Source organism: Hemicordylus capensis, chromosome 5 (assembly GCF_027244095.1).
Source record: "Hemicordylus capensis ecotype Gifberg chromosome 5, rHemCap1.1.pri, whole genome shotgun sequence".
Lineage (NCBI taxonomy): Eukaryota > Metazoa > Chordata > Lepidosauria > Squamata > Cordylidae > Hemicordylus > Hemicordylus capensis.
This window is the reverse complement of record NC_069661.1, coordinates 166,650,250-166,671,357: the sequence shown is the minus strand read 5'-3', so window position 1 is coordinate 166,671,357 and position 21,108 is coordinate 166,650,250. Positions and strand designations below refer to the sequence as shown.

The 21,108-nt window shown below is 38.0% G+C and overlaps 1 protein-coding gene across 4 annotated transcripts in view; it reads right to left on the bottom strand.

Annotated features, from left to right (window-relative positions):
* Positions 1-422: 422 nt before the first annotated feature.
* The window catches only part of WASL (WASP like actin nucleation promoting factor), a 49,948-nt gene continuing 29,262 nt past the window's right edge, over positions 423-21,108 (bottom strand). For 3 of the 4 annotated variants that reach the window (XM_053255828.1, XM_053255830.1, XM_053255831.1), the window contains exons 4-12: positions 20,648-20,744; positions 15,462-15,485; positions 11,336-11,504; positions 9,109-9,151; positions 8,542-8,695; positions 7,984-8,001; positions 5,812-6,332; positions 4,195-4,303; positions 423-3,237 (exon numbers count right to left, since the gene is read on the bottom strand). In XM_053255828.1, coding sequence (XP_053111803.1) covers positions 3,176-3,237; positions 4,195-4,303; positions 5,812-6,332; positions 7,984-8,001; positions 8,542-8,695; positions 9,109-9,151; positions 11,336-11,504; positions 15,462-15,485; positions 20,648-20,744 — 1,197 coding nt within the window. In that variant the 3' untranslated portion in view covers positions 423-3,175. The remainder of the gene's footprint in view (positions 3,238-4,194; positions 4,304-5,811; positions 6,333-7,983; positions 8,002-8,541; positions 8,696-9,108; positions 9,152-11,335; positions 11,505-15,461; positions 15,486-20,647; positions 20,745-21,108) is intronic. The other variant, XM_053255829.1, reaches the window with a different exon arrangement.

The window sequence follows — 21,108 nt, the reverse complement described above, 5'->3', positions numbered from 1 at the left end:
CATTTTTAATTTTGGTTTCAAATGGATTTTTATCAACCCTGTCTGAGATAGAGTATCTGTTTTGTGAGTTATGCTACAATTTGGACAAACTATTTGCAATAAAGAAAGCAGATAAACACAAACAGTAATTGCAAAAGCAACCAAGCATTTGCTTTTGGAATGCTGAACAGTCCTATCTGCCAATGTCTGACCACTTTGCTGACTTGGAGTAGTTTCCAAGGGAGCTGTAGACTTATAGTCATATTTGCCAGTGGGCCAATGCACTGTATTCCCCAACACATATTAAGGGGCACAATCCTGCATATGTGCTAGTAAGGCATGAACACTGTTGCTGAGGGAAGTTTTGACTGCTTTGTGGACTTTGGCTCTAAAATGGTGAACTTGCTCATAAATTGGCACACACAAACCACACTACACTTGAATACTGAGTCAAATTAATTTTATTATGCTCCATGATGAATTGCCACCAGTGCAACATCCTATTCACTGTACATTAAAAAAAAAAAACAACGAAAAAATTCACATACCAAGAATTTCAATTTGATCAAACGGAAAGAACTGAATGATTGAAACGTTTTCAGAGTACAAGCGGCTAGTTGATATTGTCTATGCATAGTGTCAAGATATAAGCCTCACGTCATTTGCTAGTTTCCAAGGCTACCTGGACAGTCAGTTTAACTGGTACATGAGGCTGCCTTGTTACAATGGTTAGCAGTAGTGCTCAATACCATGAAAAACACTGCCTCCTGTTGCTACTGGAAGCAGAAGAAAGCAGAAACATGCAGCTGTGACTTTTTAGCCTAATTGTAACTGCAGTCATGCCTTAACTTAAAACATTACAATGCTATTGAAAGGAAACATTTGAACTTTTGTGCAATTACATAGATACACTTTGTATAGGGGAAAAAAATCAAAACCTGTTTGGCAAGTGATTCGCAGATTACACAAGTATCCCAAACATACAATATTAAACCTTTCCTAGCTCTCTGAACTCCAAAAGCATGTGCTTAATTCATGCTGATAAGTAACATCTTTGGAGGCCACCTGAGCAGTGTCCACTTTAAAATGCCCTTTATGGTATCAGAACTACAGAGACAACACTAGAAGCTGTACTGAAAGCTGTTACCACCTCTCCCATGTGCACACATTCTTAATCCTTCGCTGTAGCATTTAAACTAGGCCTCAGCCACACTGTTCACAGTCCTCAGGCCATACTAGCAGCAATGCTAGTTTCAAAGTCTTTCTAGCAGCAGGCAGTACTGTAAATACGACTGCAAGGAGAAAAGACACTTTAAAAAGAAGTCTCCTCCCCCAAATTGTGTGCTTAAAGAAGTTCTCCTCCTCTAAATAATTTAGCTTCTGCTTCACTGCACTTTCTTTCGTCAACACAACCTTTTAAATTCCATTCTCTTTATGCAATTGAAAGCTCAAATGCTAGGCATACATTATACCTGCACTAGAAATCCAAGCCACATCATGCAGGTCCAGCCTGCCAAGATCAGGCCAACACTGGGTTTCAGTAAATACAATTCTGTCCAATATACCAAGAACAAAGTAAGGAAAAGCTAGGAAGAAAGCTTGTGTTAATTGTACTCCAAATATGTCCAACTTGAAACATTTTGCATCAGAGACACATTTTTAATGTTTTCTACCTAAATGTTTTCTTACTGCAAGTAAAGGATTAGCATTGTCATTGCCTATTTTAAATGCATTACTGCATATAAAATGGGCAGATATCCCAAGTGTTAAATCCATTAGTAAAGATGAAAACTCAATTTTCCCATCATGTATTGGAATGCTATTTCCAAGTGTACGGCCTTCTGTCTTTTACAATTACATCCTTTGATATTAATTGGGGGGGGGGGGAGAACCCAAGTATTGCAATAAGCAAATTCAGTACACATAAAAAACAGTGGTTTACAAATTTTGTCGTAGTGAGTCTCTCCAAAAAGGTAAAAAGGCAAGCAGCTCAATTGGCTCAACCTACTTTTGTCTCAAGGTCTAGAGATTAATTTGTAGTGCTTGAAGATGAACAAGCAAGCCTGTGGGTAATAAGGAGCTGTATCTCAGCATCAACACTAACAGGTTGAGCTCTCCTAGAGAGAGAGAGAGACTAGCTTGAGGGAAGTCAGCCACCTGCCCCTCACCACTAAACCTGCTCCTATCACCTTAGGGAAGACTATCACAGTAAGGAGAAGCATATTTAAGGCATCCATCCTTATGTTAATGATTTCAGTTTCTAGACGTAAAATCTGGTGCTCATGCCTTGTGATGGTTTCTTCCATAATCTGTAAGGACTATAGTGTTGCACCATTTAAGCTCACTTATTAGTACACTGATGCCCTACACATTTTAAAATTAAAGTAAATCCATCTTAGAGCAAACTTCAGACACAGCCCTTCAGTAAAAAATAAAAATTCTATAAAAATAAATAAATGACTGCACAAGTTGCCATATGTGTCAACTTCTCTTCCTTGAGTCAGGTAGCTGGCAGGAATCACAATTCAGAAAGGTGTCCTGCTCAGCTGGGATGTTCCTAAACTCAGCATCCAGGTGTCAGAACTCCCCCACCAGCAGGCCATACTGCTCCAGGATCAGGGAAAACATTCACAACCATTTTATTTTTCTAGTGATTGTTTTATAGCTTAATGTTAAGTGTGAACTGTAGTGTTAAGAATCGAAATGGTTTGTTTTATCAGCCTCATCCATGTAGCAGTTTCCAAGATGATGGGGCTAAATAAAACTAGGAGCTGCATTGCTTAAAGAATGTAGTGCTATACTAGGTTTTAATAAGAAAATTTAGATACAGAAAAAGTAGGGTATGAAAATAGTGTTTTCCTTCTTGTAGTATAACTAAATACATTTAAGGTGTTTGTCAATCTCACATATTACATAAACACTCCCTTATTGATGGAATGGAACGTATTCACATGTACATTGAGCAACCTGATGTAAACTTGCACACATTAAATTGGGAGTAGCTTTGTATAGGATTATGACAAACCTTTACAGATTAAATGAGGTATTGCACAGATTAATAAAAAAGCAAAAGGCAACAAAAATATACAGCAAATTGGTAGAACATTTACATGATAATTTTACAGAATCCATAGACAGAAAGTAGTTTAGTATTTCACCTTAAAAATATATATATATATGATATATAATATATTGATCAGTCATCCCATTCATCATCATCCTCGAAGTCTTCTTCATCTTCTTCATCCTCATCTTCATCTAGTGGTAGGAAAGATTATTTATTTTGCAAGAACGGAACACTCAGCACCTTTAGTGTCTTTTCTGTCTTATTTACCGTGCGTAGCATAGTGGTTAGCAAATCCCTGGTTCAAATATCACCCCAGTCATGAACTTGCTGGGTGGCCTTAAACAAGCCACATTCTCAGTCCCAACCCCCACATCCTAATATGCATTATGGGGACAACACTGACTTACTTTATATGATTTGCATAAGGACTGAAATACGTGAAAGTTTGAACACAAAGCTGTTATATAAATGCCAAGTATGAAACCGTTTCATGCCTTCTCATATTCCTTTCCAGATATGTTTTTAAATAAGGTATATATATGTACAAATGTTCATAGCAAATAAGTGTACTTTTATCATGCCTTTGCTTTACTATCTTTTATACAGACAGGATCCACAAAAACGTTCATGGGTGCCTCAGTGCCTTTGATGAAACTTTAACATACCTGCAATATCCCTATCATCTATAGGTTTACTGCAGATGAGCAAATTATTCAATTCAGATGCAGGGCAACACACAAGCTTCTATAATGACATTCATTATGTGGATTATGACAGAATTAAAGTTCTATAGGTTAGTATTCATGGTTGTGACAAGCCTATCTTCAACATAATATTTACTAAGAGCTGGGCATGAGAACATTCTCAAAAGGAGGACGTTAAATCTATAATGTGACACTGTTACATTAGAGGTTATATTAATGTGTCAAAGGGGCTGGAGCCGTAACTCAGTGATATGCGTTATGAACATTGCATGCAGAAGATCCGAGGTTCAATCCCTGGCATCACCAGGTAGCACTGACAAAAATTCCTGCCTGAAACCCTGGAGAGCCACTGCCAGTCCGAGTTACTGAATCAAACATGGGTATTAAACGTTTTTTCACACTTGGTGGCAGCTGACTAAACCAGAGAGCATTTTCATGGCCTACCTGAAGAATGAATGGCTCGGCTCCTTTTCTGCATAACCTCCATTAGTGCTCCCACAATACCAGAGGTGGGTGCAGACGTAGGTGGTGTAGTCTCTTGGCCATCAGATACCTTTGAAGAAGAATTGAATACAGAACTATAAATAGGGTGGATAAAACATCAGTTTTTTAGAATGCTGGAGTTCATTTTTATTGTTTTGCTATGTAGGAAGGTCAGATTTCACTGTAAGATAAACTTAAGACAATCAATCTTTTGTAGCTGAACATATTCCTCACATGATGCAAGTTTTTCATGCTTTTATAATTTTTATTGGCTTTTATAATAGCTTTTACATTCAAATTACATTCATTTATTTAATTCTAGACATAAGTAAATATTGACTTGCCACTTACCTATCTGCACGGTTCACAATAATTGTATGTATAAACCACTGCTATAATAATTCAAAACATACATACTCCACAATACTACTAGATTTTACCCAACCTGCTGTTATTACATGATGCAAGTTTTAGGACTGGATACATGAAACAATCATTTAATAAAATAATTGTGCTGTATGAGACAGGAGTACAATTCTAATGCAGTTTGATACAATCATGGTAAACACAAGTTGATCATGATTGTAAATAAAAATATATAAGTAGTGTGCAGTGTTCTCTCTACTTTTCTTCATCTGTGTGTGGAATGAGTTTGGTTCTGCACACATGTGCATTCAGAATGGGGCCTTCCTGATTCAACTTGAGCAGGAACTAAAATTAACTGAGCAGACATCAAAAAACTTGTGAGCGCAAACATGTGCGCACGCCTCAGGGGGAACACTGGTAATATGTTGTATTGTATCCAATTTCAGTTTTACAATTCATTCAGGCATCAAAACTTATTTAACTTTCATATTTATATAACATCTGATATTGAAAGAGAGAGAGTTTAAATTTAAACAAAACAAATTAAAAATAAAAGATTTAACACAATTTAAAACAAACTTAAGGTCTGAACAAACAGGTGAGTCTTAAGGAGTTTTCTTGAAGGCAGCCAGAGATGGAGATGGATTCTGCTTCCCCATCATGTCTCCTCTTACCATTTCATTCTCAGTGACAGCTAAATAATATAGCTACGTATTTGGATAAACACCAGAATTTAAAATATAGAACTAGTGGAGTTATTTACAAATAAAATCCAAATCTCAGATGTGGCATTAAACCATGCACTAAATTATAATGTATAAATGGTCCCCACGTTAAAAAAGAAACTCTTGTTCTGACAGGGAACACATTCCAATGTCTTGGGTGGCTACAGAGAAGGCCCATTTTGAGTCACCATCAAATGAGCCGGTGGCAACTGCAACTAGACATCTCCTGACCACCTTAGTAGCTGGTAAGGTTTGTGAAGGCGGCCCTTTCTTAACCACCCTGGGCCCAAACTGTTCAGGACTGTATAGTGGATACTTTGAGCTTAAACCTCATTTAGCTCTGTTTTACATGAATTCAGGTCTTAAAGAAACAGAACTCTGGAAGCCTTTGTTCTTTTAAACAGATGCCAAAAAACCTCAAACCAAAATGCATGTAAGAGGCGCCTACAAGTCTACAACCAGAAGCTAAAAAAGCAAATATACTCACCGCCTTCAGCTGTATACCCTGTCGTATCTGATCAAGCAGTGCATCTCTTCCAGAGCAGGAAACCGGCCGACTGTTCTGCTCTACTTTCTTTAATTGGGCACCTTCTCTGATTTGATCTAAGAGAGCCGCTTTGTTTCCTGAAGGAACTGGAAGTTGATGGTCAACTTCTACTGGAAGACCAGGAGGAGGAGGAGGACCAGGAGGGGGAGGGGGTGGAGGAGGGGGTGGAGGCACACAAGAACCACCTGATGGCGGTGGAGGGGGTGGAGGTGGGCCTGAGGGTGCAGAAGAAGAATGAACTGGAGGTGGAGGAGGATACATCCTATTTGGTGGAGGAGGTGGAACTGCACTACCAGGTCTGGAAGGAGGAGGAGGTGGAGGAGCTGCTGTTGGAGCTCTTGAAGGAGGGGGAGGGGGAGCTCCTCTTCCCCTAGCAGGAGGAGGAGGTGGCCCTGAGCTATGTGGTGGTGGGGGAGGTGGTGGTGGGGGACCTCCCCTAGATGGCGGAGGTGGTGGAGGAGCTGAAACCAAAACAAACCAGAACACAGGACAGTGTTTAGTCACTTACAAAGAAGAACCCATCCACAAAACTAACATCAATCCACACAGATTATTTACAAGAGCTCCATGCTTACTATGCCGTTTCCCAAAGTCATCTCACACTGTCTTTAGTTTTACTTTCATGACATGCATATCATATGCAGGATATGTATATCCAGCCACTTAAATATAAGCAATTAACACTGCTAGTTTTGTAGTGACATTACCATTTTTTCCCAAGTTGAAGACAGATCATCCTGGAGAGAATCTATGTGGTCGCTAAGAGTCGACACCAACTTGACGGCACTTAATCAGTATGTGGCAAAGGCATGCATTTGGAGAGAACTTCAATTGGTTAAGCAAACTCAGGCTTTTAGTTTAGGCCTGTTTGCCATTCTGATGTTTGTAGGGATGCGATAATCTCTTTTGATTATAAACTTAGTAGATGATCCTATATACTAAGACAGAATGCCATAATTCTGTGTTAATTTCAAACAGCAGCTTGACTCCTGCATCCATTTTTAAGTGAGGTGGCAAATGAGAGATGCAAATATGTCACAATGTAATGTAATGTTATGTAATGTTATTTAGAGTATTTATACACTGCTTTTTTAATGAAATAATTCTCAAAGCAGTTTATGTAGCAAGAGGAATGAGGAAGTGGTTCCCTGTCCAAAGAGGGCTAGCAATCTAAAAGACATCACACACACACAAGCAGCAACCATGGGGAACGACACCATGCTGTAGTGAATAGGAAGAGAGGTACTTCTCCCTTATTAAATATAAAAGGCAACAATTTAAAAGGTGTCCTTTTTGCCTAGTTAGCAGAGGGTATGAAGAAAGGATTCTCTAATATTGGCCAACATGATTCGCAAGGCATGGCCTTTAAATTAAATATGGCAGGCAACCTCTCATGTTTGATGTAGGTACCTGAAAATAATGGCTGACGTGATGCACGAGGCAGCTCCAGTGTTTCCGACTGGCTAGAGCTGCTAAGCACGTGGAAGCCAGCTCCAGCGGTGTTGCACAAAAGCACAGTTGGAAACAATGCAAGTTGTGCTGCAGAAGTGCAGGCACACCATATTAAATAGTTGTGCAACTGCATTCTTGTGTTACACTGCCAGGGTTGGTAATTACCATGATCCACACAATGGATCTCAATATCACAATGAACTCAATATCCCTCACCATACACAAGGCTGCATCACTGGTTTTCCTAGAGCAAGTCTTAGAAGCAGTTCATTCACATCACAGGCAATAATCTAGCCAGTTATTAGTAACTGCATTCAATTTAGCCATCAGAACTCAGATGAGGGAGTGGGAATCAAAGGAAAAACTCTTTGTTCAAAATAACCAAATCAAGATTTTAAAAAACCACATGCACACTTCAAACAAATTACTATATTAGGCTTAGTATACAGTGTATAGATGAGCAGGTTAGTGCCTTTTAGATTGATTAATTGTAGCACACTCTATTTGCCAAGAATTCCCACAAATGGAAACTTGGTTATCCTAAAAATGGCTGTAATTTAAATAGGAGTGTGTCAATTTGTAAATCTGATGTTCCAGTGCCCAAATACTTATACACTTCTGAGTCACACACCACCACACTGAATTAGAGTTCATACATACCACTCCAACGTGGTGGACCTAGGTTATAAATGTAACATGTATTAACTTGTCTGAAGTATGTAGCCTCACTGATTTCCCATACTCCATTCCAACCAAACTGTTAACCTCCAAGTTTTGCTGCCTATTCAATGTGTTCTAAGCTTTGAGGGCAAGTAACCAGACAGTTCTCTGTTTATACACTGGTGGTAGAAAAGTATTGAATTGTTATAACAGGTTAATTACCTTCCTGCCCTCTAAACTACACTTGGCTAGCGGAGATAAATGCCAAAAAGATTAAAGAGTCTATAAGAGTAAATATAAACATGGTAGAGAACTGCATCTGTAGCTTGAATCTTGACGACTGTTTTGGCTTAGAAGCTCCACTCCTGAAGCAACAAATTGGTTTTTAAACTGAACAGCACTTGTGGAATCTGCTTCTTACATGAAGCAAAGCTAAGGCAGAATATACCCTAACATGAATTCAGTGAGACACCTGCAAATGTAGAACATTTTATCTAGTGAATGTTTATGAACCTGTCATAGAAAATTCAGCATTAGTGAAACGAACAGAGGACTCACCTTGTCTACGCAATTCATTTTTAACAGCTTCTACTCCTCCTGTTTTTTCGATAAAATCATATATAACCTTGGACGTTTCTTTGTCTTTCAGCTGAGCCTCTGAAATTCCACACATATCAAATAGGTTTTTCAACTCGGGATCCAAGTTGTTAACCTATGGGAAACATTTCTTTATAGCTATTTGCAGCTACTTTTTTGTTCAGCAAATCGTAACACAGCAGATTCTTCTACTTTTCGTTGGAGATATGAAATGAATTTCAGTATCTGAGCAAATAATTTGTGTCATTATTTACACCCCTCACCCCCAAACTCTGTGGCCAGTGGTTCCTGAGATCTCTTTTCAATCAGGAAGCTGAAAGCACTTTTTGTCTACAGTGGTTTGCATTGCACCTGTAAGACTGGCACTGACCAAAACGCAGAAGTTACAGTTGCTCTTTTTCTACAAAATATTCACATAAATAGTGAGTAGCCCCCCCCCCCCCCCCAAAGGCGGGGGGGGATGGGAGTTGGGCCTCCCATGCTATAATGCTCAAAGTGAAGCAGTTTGCCATAATCAAGTTTACTTACATCAAAGCCTGTGTTTGGGTCCCAGCCAACATGCCCAATGTGCCTAAGGGTGGGGGGAGGAGGGGGAAAACAAAGTTAAATCAACTAAATTTTAGGGTATAATCTTCAGGGCAACAAACTTGATTTGGATTTTCAACTGATACAAAGAAAAGGCATTCCTGTCATCTGGCCCCTTCCTTTTGTGAAGAGCCAAGTCCTCCTCTACAGCCATTGTCGTCATTGCAGGAGAGGGTGAGGTGAGCAGCAGGGCCCCTGCATCAGCCTGAGGAGAAGGACCAACTGTCAACTCCCCCCCACCACTGCAATTTATTTTATTTTATTTTATTTAAGAATGTGAGCCCTTTTGGGTGGGATTATTAATTCTAAAGAATGCTGTGATCTGCTCTGAGCCTTTTGGGAAGAGCGGGATATAAATGTAACCAACAAACTGGCTAAAATGACACAGCTGATTCCATGCCTGAACAATTTAACAGATTATGTCAATACCATTTGGACTAGTTGGTATAAAGAGATCTACTGACAGCACTGCATTACTTAAGTAACAATATTAATAAAGGAAGTTTAAAAAAAAACTTCCAAAAGCAGACTCCCTTAGGAGGCCATGCCATACTATACTGGTTAAATGCACCCCCCCACCCCCTATTTTCAGGAGATTTAACCACAAGGACAACAACTGTAAAACAAAGATACTTTTGAATGCACTGGACCTTTGCACAGCATGGACTATTTACTGTTATTTCATCATTGTATTTAGTAGTACAGTTCCTACAAAGTTCCAAGTGCAATGAATTCTGGTAGAAATCTTAGTTGTCACTGTATACTCTTAATATTTCAGTGGTAATTCAAACAGTGATTTTCAGACTTTTAAACACAGGGACTTCTTTCAACAATGACCTGTCTGCAAATTGATCATATATCCACCATGAAAGCCCTGCACCCTTAAATGGGTATACACTCAGAAAGATCTCATCACTGTTTCCTCCAAGTGATTGCAGGAAACATACAGTATTAAGGTCACAGCAAATGGCAGAGTATGATCTAATTAAATTCCAAGCGCTCATCAGAGGATAAAGGAGCCAGCATGGTGCAGTGGCTAAAGTGCTGGACTAGGACCAGGGAGTTCAAATCCCCATTCAGTTCAAATCCCCATTCAGCCATGATACTAGCTGGGTGACTCTGGGCTAGTCACTTCTCTCTCAGCCTAACCTACTTCACAGGGTTGTTGTGAGGAGAAACCTAAGTATGTAGTACACCACTCTGGGCTCGGAGGAAAAGTGGGATAATAATTGTAAGTAAGTAATAAATAAATAAATAAATAAATAAAATTCACAGTTCAATTGGTGCTGCAAATAAAAAGTTCTTCACATAACAAACTGGCATGCTGCTTTGATTTTAACATTTATGCTTCCCTAAAAGGTTACTTACTAGAATAGGCATAAACTACATTTAAAAGAAATTTTACCATAAATAACGGTTCTCTATTAAATTCAGCAGGGATACTACATACATGGGATTACATTTGGACTGGTATCAAATGCTACTGATTAGTCTTGTTTGAATTGGGCTGCATGCTTCTTGCTGCGCATGCTCACAAAACAGCTGAATGGAATTCAGCCACTTTTTGCTTTGATCTTCCCAGTTAGAGACCACCTGCAAACAATGAGCAAGGGAACTAAAATTAATCTGGCCTGTGGCTAAACGAGCCTTCTAGAGATCTATTTGGGAAATGTTTGGCCCATGTAAGCCAGTCTATTCTGGCAGTGTCCCAATACCCCAAATCTACTCCTCGAATCTCCACTCCTCCTTAAGTCACTCTACATTAATAAGTAATAAAATAAAGTGACATTGCTGAAATCAAGCAGAAGACACTGAAGTGTTCCATTTTGTAATGTCTACATCTCAAAAGAACGTGCAATTTAACTTCTGGCCATGGTTACGGGGTGGGGGAACAAATCTCCTCTCTAACTGGAAAACTGGTTTCTCTCCATGAGGCATCCAACCACGTAAGTGTGAGAAGCATTGAAACCATAATGCTTAATACATAGGCAGAAGCCCTTGGTTTTCTTGATATATAATAGTACTTAGTAAATAAAAGCATACAACAAACAGCTATATTATGAAAAGGGATCTGATGTTAATTATCAGGATTAACCCACATCTTTAGAACTGTGTTTATTGTTTAACAACCTTTGCTTATAATTTTTAAAAAGTGAATAGGCATTCTTACTGGAAATTGCTTGGAGTTCCAATATCTGCCTTTGTCAATCTCTTCTTTTTCGCTTTTCCTTTTTTCTTCTCTTTGGTATATGAAATGTTGTTGACTTGTGAACTATAAAATCTATTAGTGGTGATTTCTGGGTTTTTTATGTCAACTGTTGCCATTGGTAGACTTGGACCTGTAAGAGTACAAACAAAGACTGTTCATTAATTTGGCCTGCTCTCTTGTGCTTCTTGGACTCTGAGATCCATGTTTTGTGAGTTAATCCATTATTATGGAATCAGGTGAGAAAGTTTCAACAACAAAGCTACATTCCAGTAAGATTTTAGTTGTGTATTGCCAGGAGTGTGACACAGCTTGAAGTCAGACCATTTACTGTACATCAATATCTTTTTCTCTTATTTTAAAAAAACACAAACACATACATATATTTCATACTTATGTTTCAGTTAAGTATACCAGCTTTTCTGTATAGTAACTTGAGTTCCAAATGCAGCACTGAAAGCTTTTACTCAATTTCAGTTCACAAATCTGTTTAATAGATTTCTCAGAGAAAACGTCCCAGTTCTAAAATTCTTGTCCCCCACTTAATATAGCAGAAGTGAGTGGAATATTAAATGCCAGTTGTACTTTTTGGAAACACTACTTCTTACTCTTAAATAATCCTATCTATATAGCCACGCTATTCATGTAGAAATGAAGTCTATAAAATTCAAAATATGTATATAATGCATACAACACTTTCCACTGTCACTGCTGGAAACTAAGTGAACCCTGCAACGCACACACACACTCCTCATCTACATTTACCTAATTTGTGTTGCTCTCCTTTTGACCACTTCACATACAAGGTGGATACAAAAGAGATAGTTTTGTTTTTAATTTTTAGGCCAAAAGATTTTCATCCACTGAATAACCATTTCTTATTTTATGTCTAGTAACTACTAATCTCTACAACTGACCCAAGAGTCAGTACTCTACTTTATTATTCTGATGTATATAAGCTTAAAAATGGACATTTCATGGAAAACACTGATCTATTACTGATTATGGAGAACACTTGGAGCCATTTTTCCATGTTAAGGGGGATAGGTGGGAAGGAGACAGCTTGTTCTATGACAAAGGGCAGTCTAAAGTAGAATAACACTGCGAAAAAGCACTTTCTAGTGTTGCTAACAACCAGATCTATCAACAAAAAACTGTTATTGACTACTCTATTTAGGAATATTTTGAAGAAAGCTCTAATCTGGGTAAGAGGAAACTTTGGAAAGCCTGGTTATCAGAATGAAGCATGTTAAATCATTGGGTTGTATCCTAGCTATGTATTCCATGAATGGAATGCAGTTCTGTTTGCCAGGTGGGAGGGAGAAGGTGATTTGCACAGATTCCCCCCTTCCCTCTTATTTAGGAAGCATCTACAAACAGAAAATAATTTAAATTAGCATTTTTTTTCTTGGCAAATAACAAACCCACTATGTTAATCTGTGATGTTTTCCAGCACTGATGTAATAAAAGAACCTAGTTGCCACATGTGTGAATGGTGCACTCTAACCTACTTTTCCAAACACATGTGTGATGGGAATCACAACTGGCAGCTTGTTCCTCATTCATGTACAACAGAAAATGCCAAGTGTTGTCTTCATGTATGACAGTATACATGGGTTTTCACTATACTCATGTTTAAAGAGAGCAAAATATATAGTGGTCCTCAGATGTCTGTAGATCGGAGTTTAAGTTGAGGAAGTGGCATTAGTTCCAAAATATCCAGGGAAGGATGTTTTATCTAATAGAACATCTTGCAAGATTTAATATTATTAGAAGCTATAATACAGAGCTGAACCCTGGGTTACATGTTTATAGTGTGTTGCTAAGGCAACTAGCTGCTGCATTTTATTCCACAAGTTATTACTAAAAACAGTGAAGCATTGAAATCTGAATATAATACATACAGGATTAGCACCAACAGATCTATGTCAAGCAGTGCAGTGTATGTGTTTCTGTATAGCTTGAGATATTAATAGGGAGGCATACAGAGTATTGGATTAGGACTCAAATATCATGTAACAGTCACATCTCTCTCTACTGAAGATTTTCAGATTCTGGCTTCATGAAATAGAAGTCTTGCAGTATTCCATGTATAGTCCTCAGCCTAACCTACCTTACAGGGTTGTTGTGAGGACAAACATAACCATGTACACCACTCTGGGCTCCTTGGAGGAAGAGCAAGATATAAATGCAATAAAGGGAGGGAGGGAGGGGACTGGATATGTAAAACTATACTGGCCCACCAGCAAAGAGAATGGGGGAGGGGGAAAAGACAGACAGGACATGCATGTGCGTGCGCGCACACACATGGAAATGGTTAGACGACTGCAGTGTCATACTGAACTTTACTACATACTATACCAATTTTACCACAGAGTTGTTGCAATTATAAAATGTGAAAAAGTATGCCTTTTTCCTTGATAGAAGATCTGGAACCATGTGGATCCAAACAATAGATACTATGTCTTAAACCAAACTCAATATAGACAATGTCGTTCCTACAACCTCATTTTTTCAAACCTAGAAAAATTAATAAGCAGGACTTTGACCATACTCATCTAGCTACACAACTATATAAGCCCTCTTTCTAGCGTCTAACAAAAAATCCTAACAAATGAAGTTCTTAGGTATTTTAGAAAAGCAAGCTTCTGGGACAAGATATCCAAGAGGAAGAACTCCAGGGTCAAAGATGCTCCAAGACGATAGAATTTCTGCTGCACAGACTACTATGTACATGAAGACTTGTAATACAAGCAACAGTTAATTTAAATTTAGTAATCAACCTACTAGAACATTTCCATATTGCAATCTTGCATAGCTTCAGATTTTGTCTCATTCTAAGAATATATAGAAACCACCATGTTAGACTATTCTTAATGTGCAAGACAAATTTATACTAGCTATTAACACATCTTAGCCTTTCACAGCCAACAGAACCTCTATGCAGAAGCAGCTTTCACCCTATCAAAAACCATGCTTACCATTCGTATTTGACTTTGCGTGTCCACGAGGAATGCATGAATCATCTAATGAATTTCTGTCTTCTTCTAACACTGCCATATTAATATCCAACAAAATCTTCCCCATCATAACACAAGCACCTTCCCCATCAGCTGTAGATAGTTCAATTAGCGAAGATGAAAGGGGCCTATGAAGTTCATCATTAGGAAGAACTTGACAATAGAGGGGCCCTAAGCATCCACTAATATTTATATCAGCCATATCCTCAGAAGGGTTTCCCGAAAAAGTAGTACAAAACATGGCAGTATTTGTAAATCCTATATATTCAGTTTTTGTTTGGTGGAGGGCAGTCTGCTGCAGACTACATCGTATTCCAGCTCATGTGTTAAAATGAAAGTGGGCCATGTGATTCCTGGTGAGCCTTTTAAAACTAATTCTGATAAATCCCCATTTTCATCCCAACTATTATGAGGGAGGGTCAGTAAAACCACAGCTAACTGCTTCCACTTTGAAGAGACTTTTCCATTAACAACAAGAATAAAAACACAAATCCCAGGAAATTACAGGCTAATGCATTTTACATAACCATTAATGCCAATTTGTTTAATCCTGCATTTTTGCTATGCAACATTAAGCAAGCCTTCTATTGAAAAGATGGTTTTGTTTTAAAGTAACTGAGGACATCTACAGCACCTATGTGACAAACATAACATTTGATTTTTACACACACACACCATCCAAAAATAATTTCTGATCAAAATCAAATGACAATTCTTCTGAGGGGCTCAAGACTTGTAGCTGAGACATTTGAGTGAATTATGCAGACATCAGCATGTCAAAATCAGGGGGAAAGCTGCAGAAAGCCATTTCATTGAAATCATCACATGCTAAGATCATCACTGATCTTTACCCTCTATATCCCATTGTCTTTGTGGCTCTTTTTGTACTATTCTCATGGTCTTTTTGAGTAGTCCCATTGCCAATCATAAGTTTTATGATTATGCATATTGAAATACCAATAGCAGGCAATGACATTTTTTTAGGATGAGTGATGAGTTAAAGCTAAGAGACAAGTGAAAGACTTAAAGAGAAAGGTGATAATTCATAGTTACTGCAAGCAAAATCTTACCATTTGGAAGATCTCTCCTTTTCTCTGTCAAAGGGGAAAAAAAACACACACACAATCATTCAATTCATGCATTAAGTTGAATGTTAGAACACTTAAAAAAAAATTTCTTCAGAGACCTGTCATATGTGAACAAAACTAGTCCAGTAACATTTCTAACCCTGCAACAAGTTATTGTTGAAAAGAAAAAGCTAACCCAACTTTCCTTAATTTTAACCCAACTTTCCTTAATTTTAGCAACTGGTTTTAAGTTTCCTTCAATGGCCTGAGGATGACCTCAAATCTCCAAAATAATCTCCCAGCATGATTGCTGTTGGTCTAACTTGAATACTGGCTTAGCCAGAATTCTAGCTATCAATGTAAATCACAATTCACAGTGCTATTCCAAAAGAGAACTTGTTTCAAGACGCCATACTTCTTAAAAGCAAGACGCCATACTTCTTAAAAGCAAGACTGAAGAAGTCAAAGTCCAGGACACTTTGCTTTGAATTTTCCCCTAACATGATTTCTCAGCATTTCAAGGGGTAAAAATAAGATTGACTGTATGCAATTCTGAGAAAGCAGCAAACTATCAGTAATGGGAAAATAGGCGATGGATCTAAGACCAGAGCCACTTGTAGCCATAATGTGGCTAGCTGCAGGTGGGCACGCAGGTACTGGTATCACCTGTATATCAGCTGTAAATTTAATGACAATATTTTTCAGAGCTCCTGAATTGTTTAACCCCCCTCAGATTTAGGAGTCGAGAAGGCAACTGGTTGAGTTTTGATTTTGTGTAAAAGTCTCATGAGTAGGAAATACTGCTGACTCTTTTATCTCCAATTATTTTAGTGGTATTTTTAGTATCCTGATCTATGCTGAGGAGGACTTTTTAAAATTTATCTGGTGTTATTGTTTGCAATAGAAGTTTGATTGTCCTCTCTTTTACATTTGTTTTAATCTTATGCTGGTCGCTGACCGAAATAAAGAGACTGATTGATTGACCAAAGTTCTAGTTGCTAAATTTTGAAAGAAATAATTACATTTAGCTTGTCATCCACAATGGGGTAATTTCTAGAACTATTAAAGCATATCCCCCCACCCCCGCATTAAAGGAGGGAATTTTGATGTGCAAGAATTTCTGGAAGCAACAAAATGTGAATTATATTTAACAATTGGCACATTTAACCAAACTGAGATTTTAGACCTAAGGGCAATTATACTAATGATGTATGTGCTCAAAGTTTGGAGGAATTATGTTTAAAAGAAAGTACTAGAGTGCATGGTATAATGTAGAATGGAATTGTATAAATGCAAGACATTATACTTCTACCTATTTTTAAAATCTCGAATATAGTATCGCCTGTTCCATTCCAAAATATGGAGCATTATACTGATATTCATTTTGAATATAAAAGTCAAGCCACCTAAAATCTTATTTGAACTTTAAAATGGTTTTGTGTTTCAACACTAATAAAACTTGTTGAAATTGAATACTGTAATCATTTATATATTTTACACTTCAGTCAAAGCAATACAAAGGTCAGTATAGGATCCTTCGAAGAACTGTTAGCTACAGAGAAATAAAGCAGGTAGTCATGGTTATGCTAAAATAGTGGGCACAATTTAAACTTAGCTTTGTTTTCATTTCAACTGAACTATGCATGCTAACATTAATTTACTTCCTTTATTTCCAGGTGGATATGCAAAGCGTTTTCACCCCCATTTCCTCACTGTTAATGGGCCCTGTTTAGCACTTCAATTCCAAGTGTGCAAGCCCCTTAATTAACTACAAATACCTGACAGTTATCCATTGCCATATTTATCATTTATTAAGGAATTGTGAAGTTAGAAGTTGTCATTTTTTAGAAAGAACCATACACTAGAAATCTTTTAAGCCTATTCATGAGATTTATTGCATCAGCTGCAAGAAACAGGCCTTGGTATCATACAGCACCTAAGTATAGATTCCAGTCTGAGATCTCAAACCCTAAGCATCTTAGAATTGCCTGTCAACAAGACTGAACACATTATCAGCTGCGTTCAATCATACTGCAAATGAAATTACACATTGCTGTCTTATGGGAACTGTCACAACATTTTATTCTATAGTGGCAAAAATTACTTCCGTTATTATCATATAGACTTAGCACTCCATCTGGTGGCTAAACAATGCAAATTTCTAGTGAAGAACATTTTCAAAGAAAATCAAGTCTCTTAGATTGCCTGTGCATGCATAAAAACTGGTGGTTAAAGTCACTGTAGAAGGAAGCATCCATCTTGTTACCACAATGTCTCTTGTAAGAAAGATCGACGTAAGCCTACGTCGCCTTTCTTCCTCTGCTTTCTGCACAATATTACAGAAAGCAAAGGAAAAGAAGAGACCGATGCTTGTGTTGATCTTTTTTATAAGACACATTTTGGTATCAACAAGATTTCAACATGCACAATCAATAGCATTACACCAAAAGTGGAACTGCTGTCAGCTACAGCAGCAGTTATCACCAGCCTAACACCGATTGCCTTTATATAGAGATAAAATTTCTGAAAAGACAATTAACAATAAAGCACAGGAAGAGAAACCAATAACTAACACATGGGTATAGAAATGCAGACACCAAGTGTAAAAACTGCCTCCAAAAAGACAGAATAGGCAAGAACATCTCTTACTACACTTTCCAAATGTAAACATTTACAAAAATTTTGATAAATGGTACCAAAGAACAGACAGAATTTTAACATTAAATCCTAAGTCAAGAGCAACATCTACTTTGTTTCAAGAAAAACTAGATGAAGCACCCTTGAGTATCCCTTACTACCAGATCTGTAATTGCTGATGTTTTAATATCTCTTACATCTGTACTGCATAAATTATACTCTTTAAGTGGGAGGGCGGGAGGAGAGAGAGAGACTGACTCTCTCAGTCATGGTAATTGCCACAGCTACATTCAAATCATGACCAGACACCAACATGTTTTGCACATAGTTTTGAGTTTGAGTAGGTTGCAAAAATGAGAGCCGGTTTGCACAACACATTGCTTTGTCTATATGAGTGAACATCAAGTGTCTGATAGGTTCTAGGGTGAATGAGCTCTCCCTGGCTCTGTTTGGAAAAGATCTGGTACTTAAATGAAAAAACAAAACAAAATCACCCCTCACCTGTGTGTGTTTAAATGTCGGGGGGGGGGGAGAAACACCTCACAATTTCAACTTGTAATTTCATGAGCACGGACTGTGACACACACATGTGTATTATTGCATTGTCCCCCAAAACTGTAGTTGAGTTTTACCTATTCTGCACTCACTCCACACTACCAAATGAGGGAAAGACTCCTGGAAATTTACCACCTCCTCCTCACAAAAACTGCAAGATACTAATCAAGCAAAAGGCTACTACAGCCTTTCTATTCACTCAGGTTTTTAAAATATTTTTAAAATTGATTTTTTAAAACAAGTTTTAAAATGTTTTGTATTGTAGTTTGTATTTTTTGTAGTGTTGTAATTTGTCTCATGTTTTATATGCTTTTATTGGATGGTGTTTTTTTAAATTTTGTGAGCCACCCGGATAACCATTTGTTATGGGGCAACTAACAAATACAGATTATTATTATTAATTATTAGTATACTTAGTCAGGTCATCTGGTCACATAGTCACAGCAAATCAATTAATTTCACTGAGAGCAAGGGGTTATCACTAAAGAATGTCTGTACATACGTGGTCCACTGAACATGCATGTGCAGAAACTTGTTTAGATTCCAAGCCAGATAACTTCTGAAATATTATTTGCAATACAGTCAAGATGTATGAGCTAAACAACTTTGTATACCAAAGAAAGTAATTAGCAACTTCAGTAACATCACATAAAAAAAAGATGCATATATAAAAAAATGGAAGCTAATAGGTTGTTGGCAGCAATTCCACTGACTGCATTTTTCCAGCTGCATCTGTGATTTTCCAGTTAATATATTTTCTCTCCAAAAATACACATGAACTAGGGAAGATTGGGATTATTTGTGTGCACAAATATGTATTGTGCAAACTGGCAAAGAGGAACAGCTGGTTGCCAACAGGTACTTCATTACGTTAACAAAAATAATATTTAGGGCTTCAATCCCATCATGAACTAGGAATGAAATTGTATTGACATTAATAGCCTTGTGTAGATGATCCAATCCACACATATTTGTTGTTAATGACTCTGTGCATGCACCTCCCCATATATTTGGCCTACTTCTTGAATGCTTCAAGTTGTGAATATGTAATTCCTTATTAGTTAATGCACAGTAGTATTTCATAACAATCCATATGATTGAGATTCTGAGAGGGGAGGAGAACTGGTCCTGTGGTCAATTGTCAATTGAAATTGGTGAATTTTGCTTAGCACAGTCTGCCCTGGGTCAGATTTGAATGGGAGATTACACATGAGCACTATAGGGTATTTTCTGGGGGGGGGGGATTGAGCTGCTCTGGGAAGAGCATCTGCATGCTTGCATGCAGAAGGTTCCAAGTTCCTTCCCTGGCACCTCCAAATTAGGGATGAGAGAAACTCCTGCCTGCAACCTTGGAGAAACTGCTGCCAGCCATCTTATTTGCCATCTAGATAATACTGAGCTAGATGGACCAATGGTCTGACTTGGTATAAGGCAGCTTATTAGGCCTGTGTGACTGATTCCAACAAATGCATATCTCCACCACATCCTCAATTCCACGTGGAGGTGAGCCAGCCATTTCTGGAAAAAGGAGGTGGGCTTTTATGTGAAATTGGGGAAGGTTTCCCAAATAACTATGGTTCCTAGGAATCCCTCTACACATTCCTGACACTCCCTTGTGAGCTCATCACTGTGGACTCCAGTTCCATAGGAAGAATCTTCTCCAGGACCAGAAATGGCAGGTAATGTACAGAGCTGACTGCACTGGGAGTACCTGTTTATGCAGCACTGGAGCATGGCACACATGTCAGAATCTGACATTCTGACACACAGGCCTATAATTTATTAGCCCAGTTACTCCACAGCAGCCAAGAATGAAAAGACAGGTCATCCTAATATCTGTTTCTTTTTAAGTACACAAAAGTTAACTCAATTCTCTCAGTATCCAGCACCACCTACCAACTAGCTTTTTAAAGGAGTAGGATAATTGTGTTATACCTCAGGACATTTTCACTCTGGACATTAGACACAGATCAATAATGTTGGAAAACTGTATTTACCAGATTTTCGTTGTCGTCGTCCAAGTAAATCTGTTATTGTCTTCTGGAATTTTTTAGCTTCTTCTTCATTAGCAAAATTAAGACCCACCTGGCATGTCTGAAGAATAATAATTGCATGAATTTTAAAAGAAGCTGTACAAAAACATGCATATTCTATACAGTCTGAAGCAGGCTGGATGGACTAAAGTGCCACTAAATCGTCAGTAAAATTTTATTGTCTTTAATAGTAATTAGATGTAGTGAACATTTTTCTGGATTGTATTTAAGCCAACTGAATTTTTCTGGATTGTATTTAAGCCAACTGAACACAGTGGCTTGAATCCAAAAATAAGTGAGCAGAACTTCACTTGTTGCAATGGGGCTTTCCTGCTTCCCATTTCCCACTGCAGGCTCCTGCACCTCCTCCAAAAGCTGCTCCTGAGTGTCAAGGAGCCCATGGAATGGCCTTTGATATGACATGG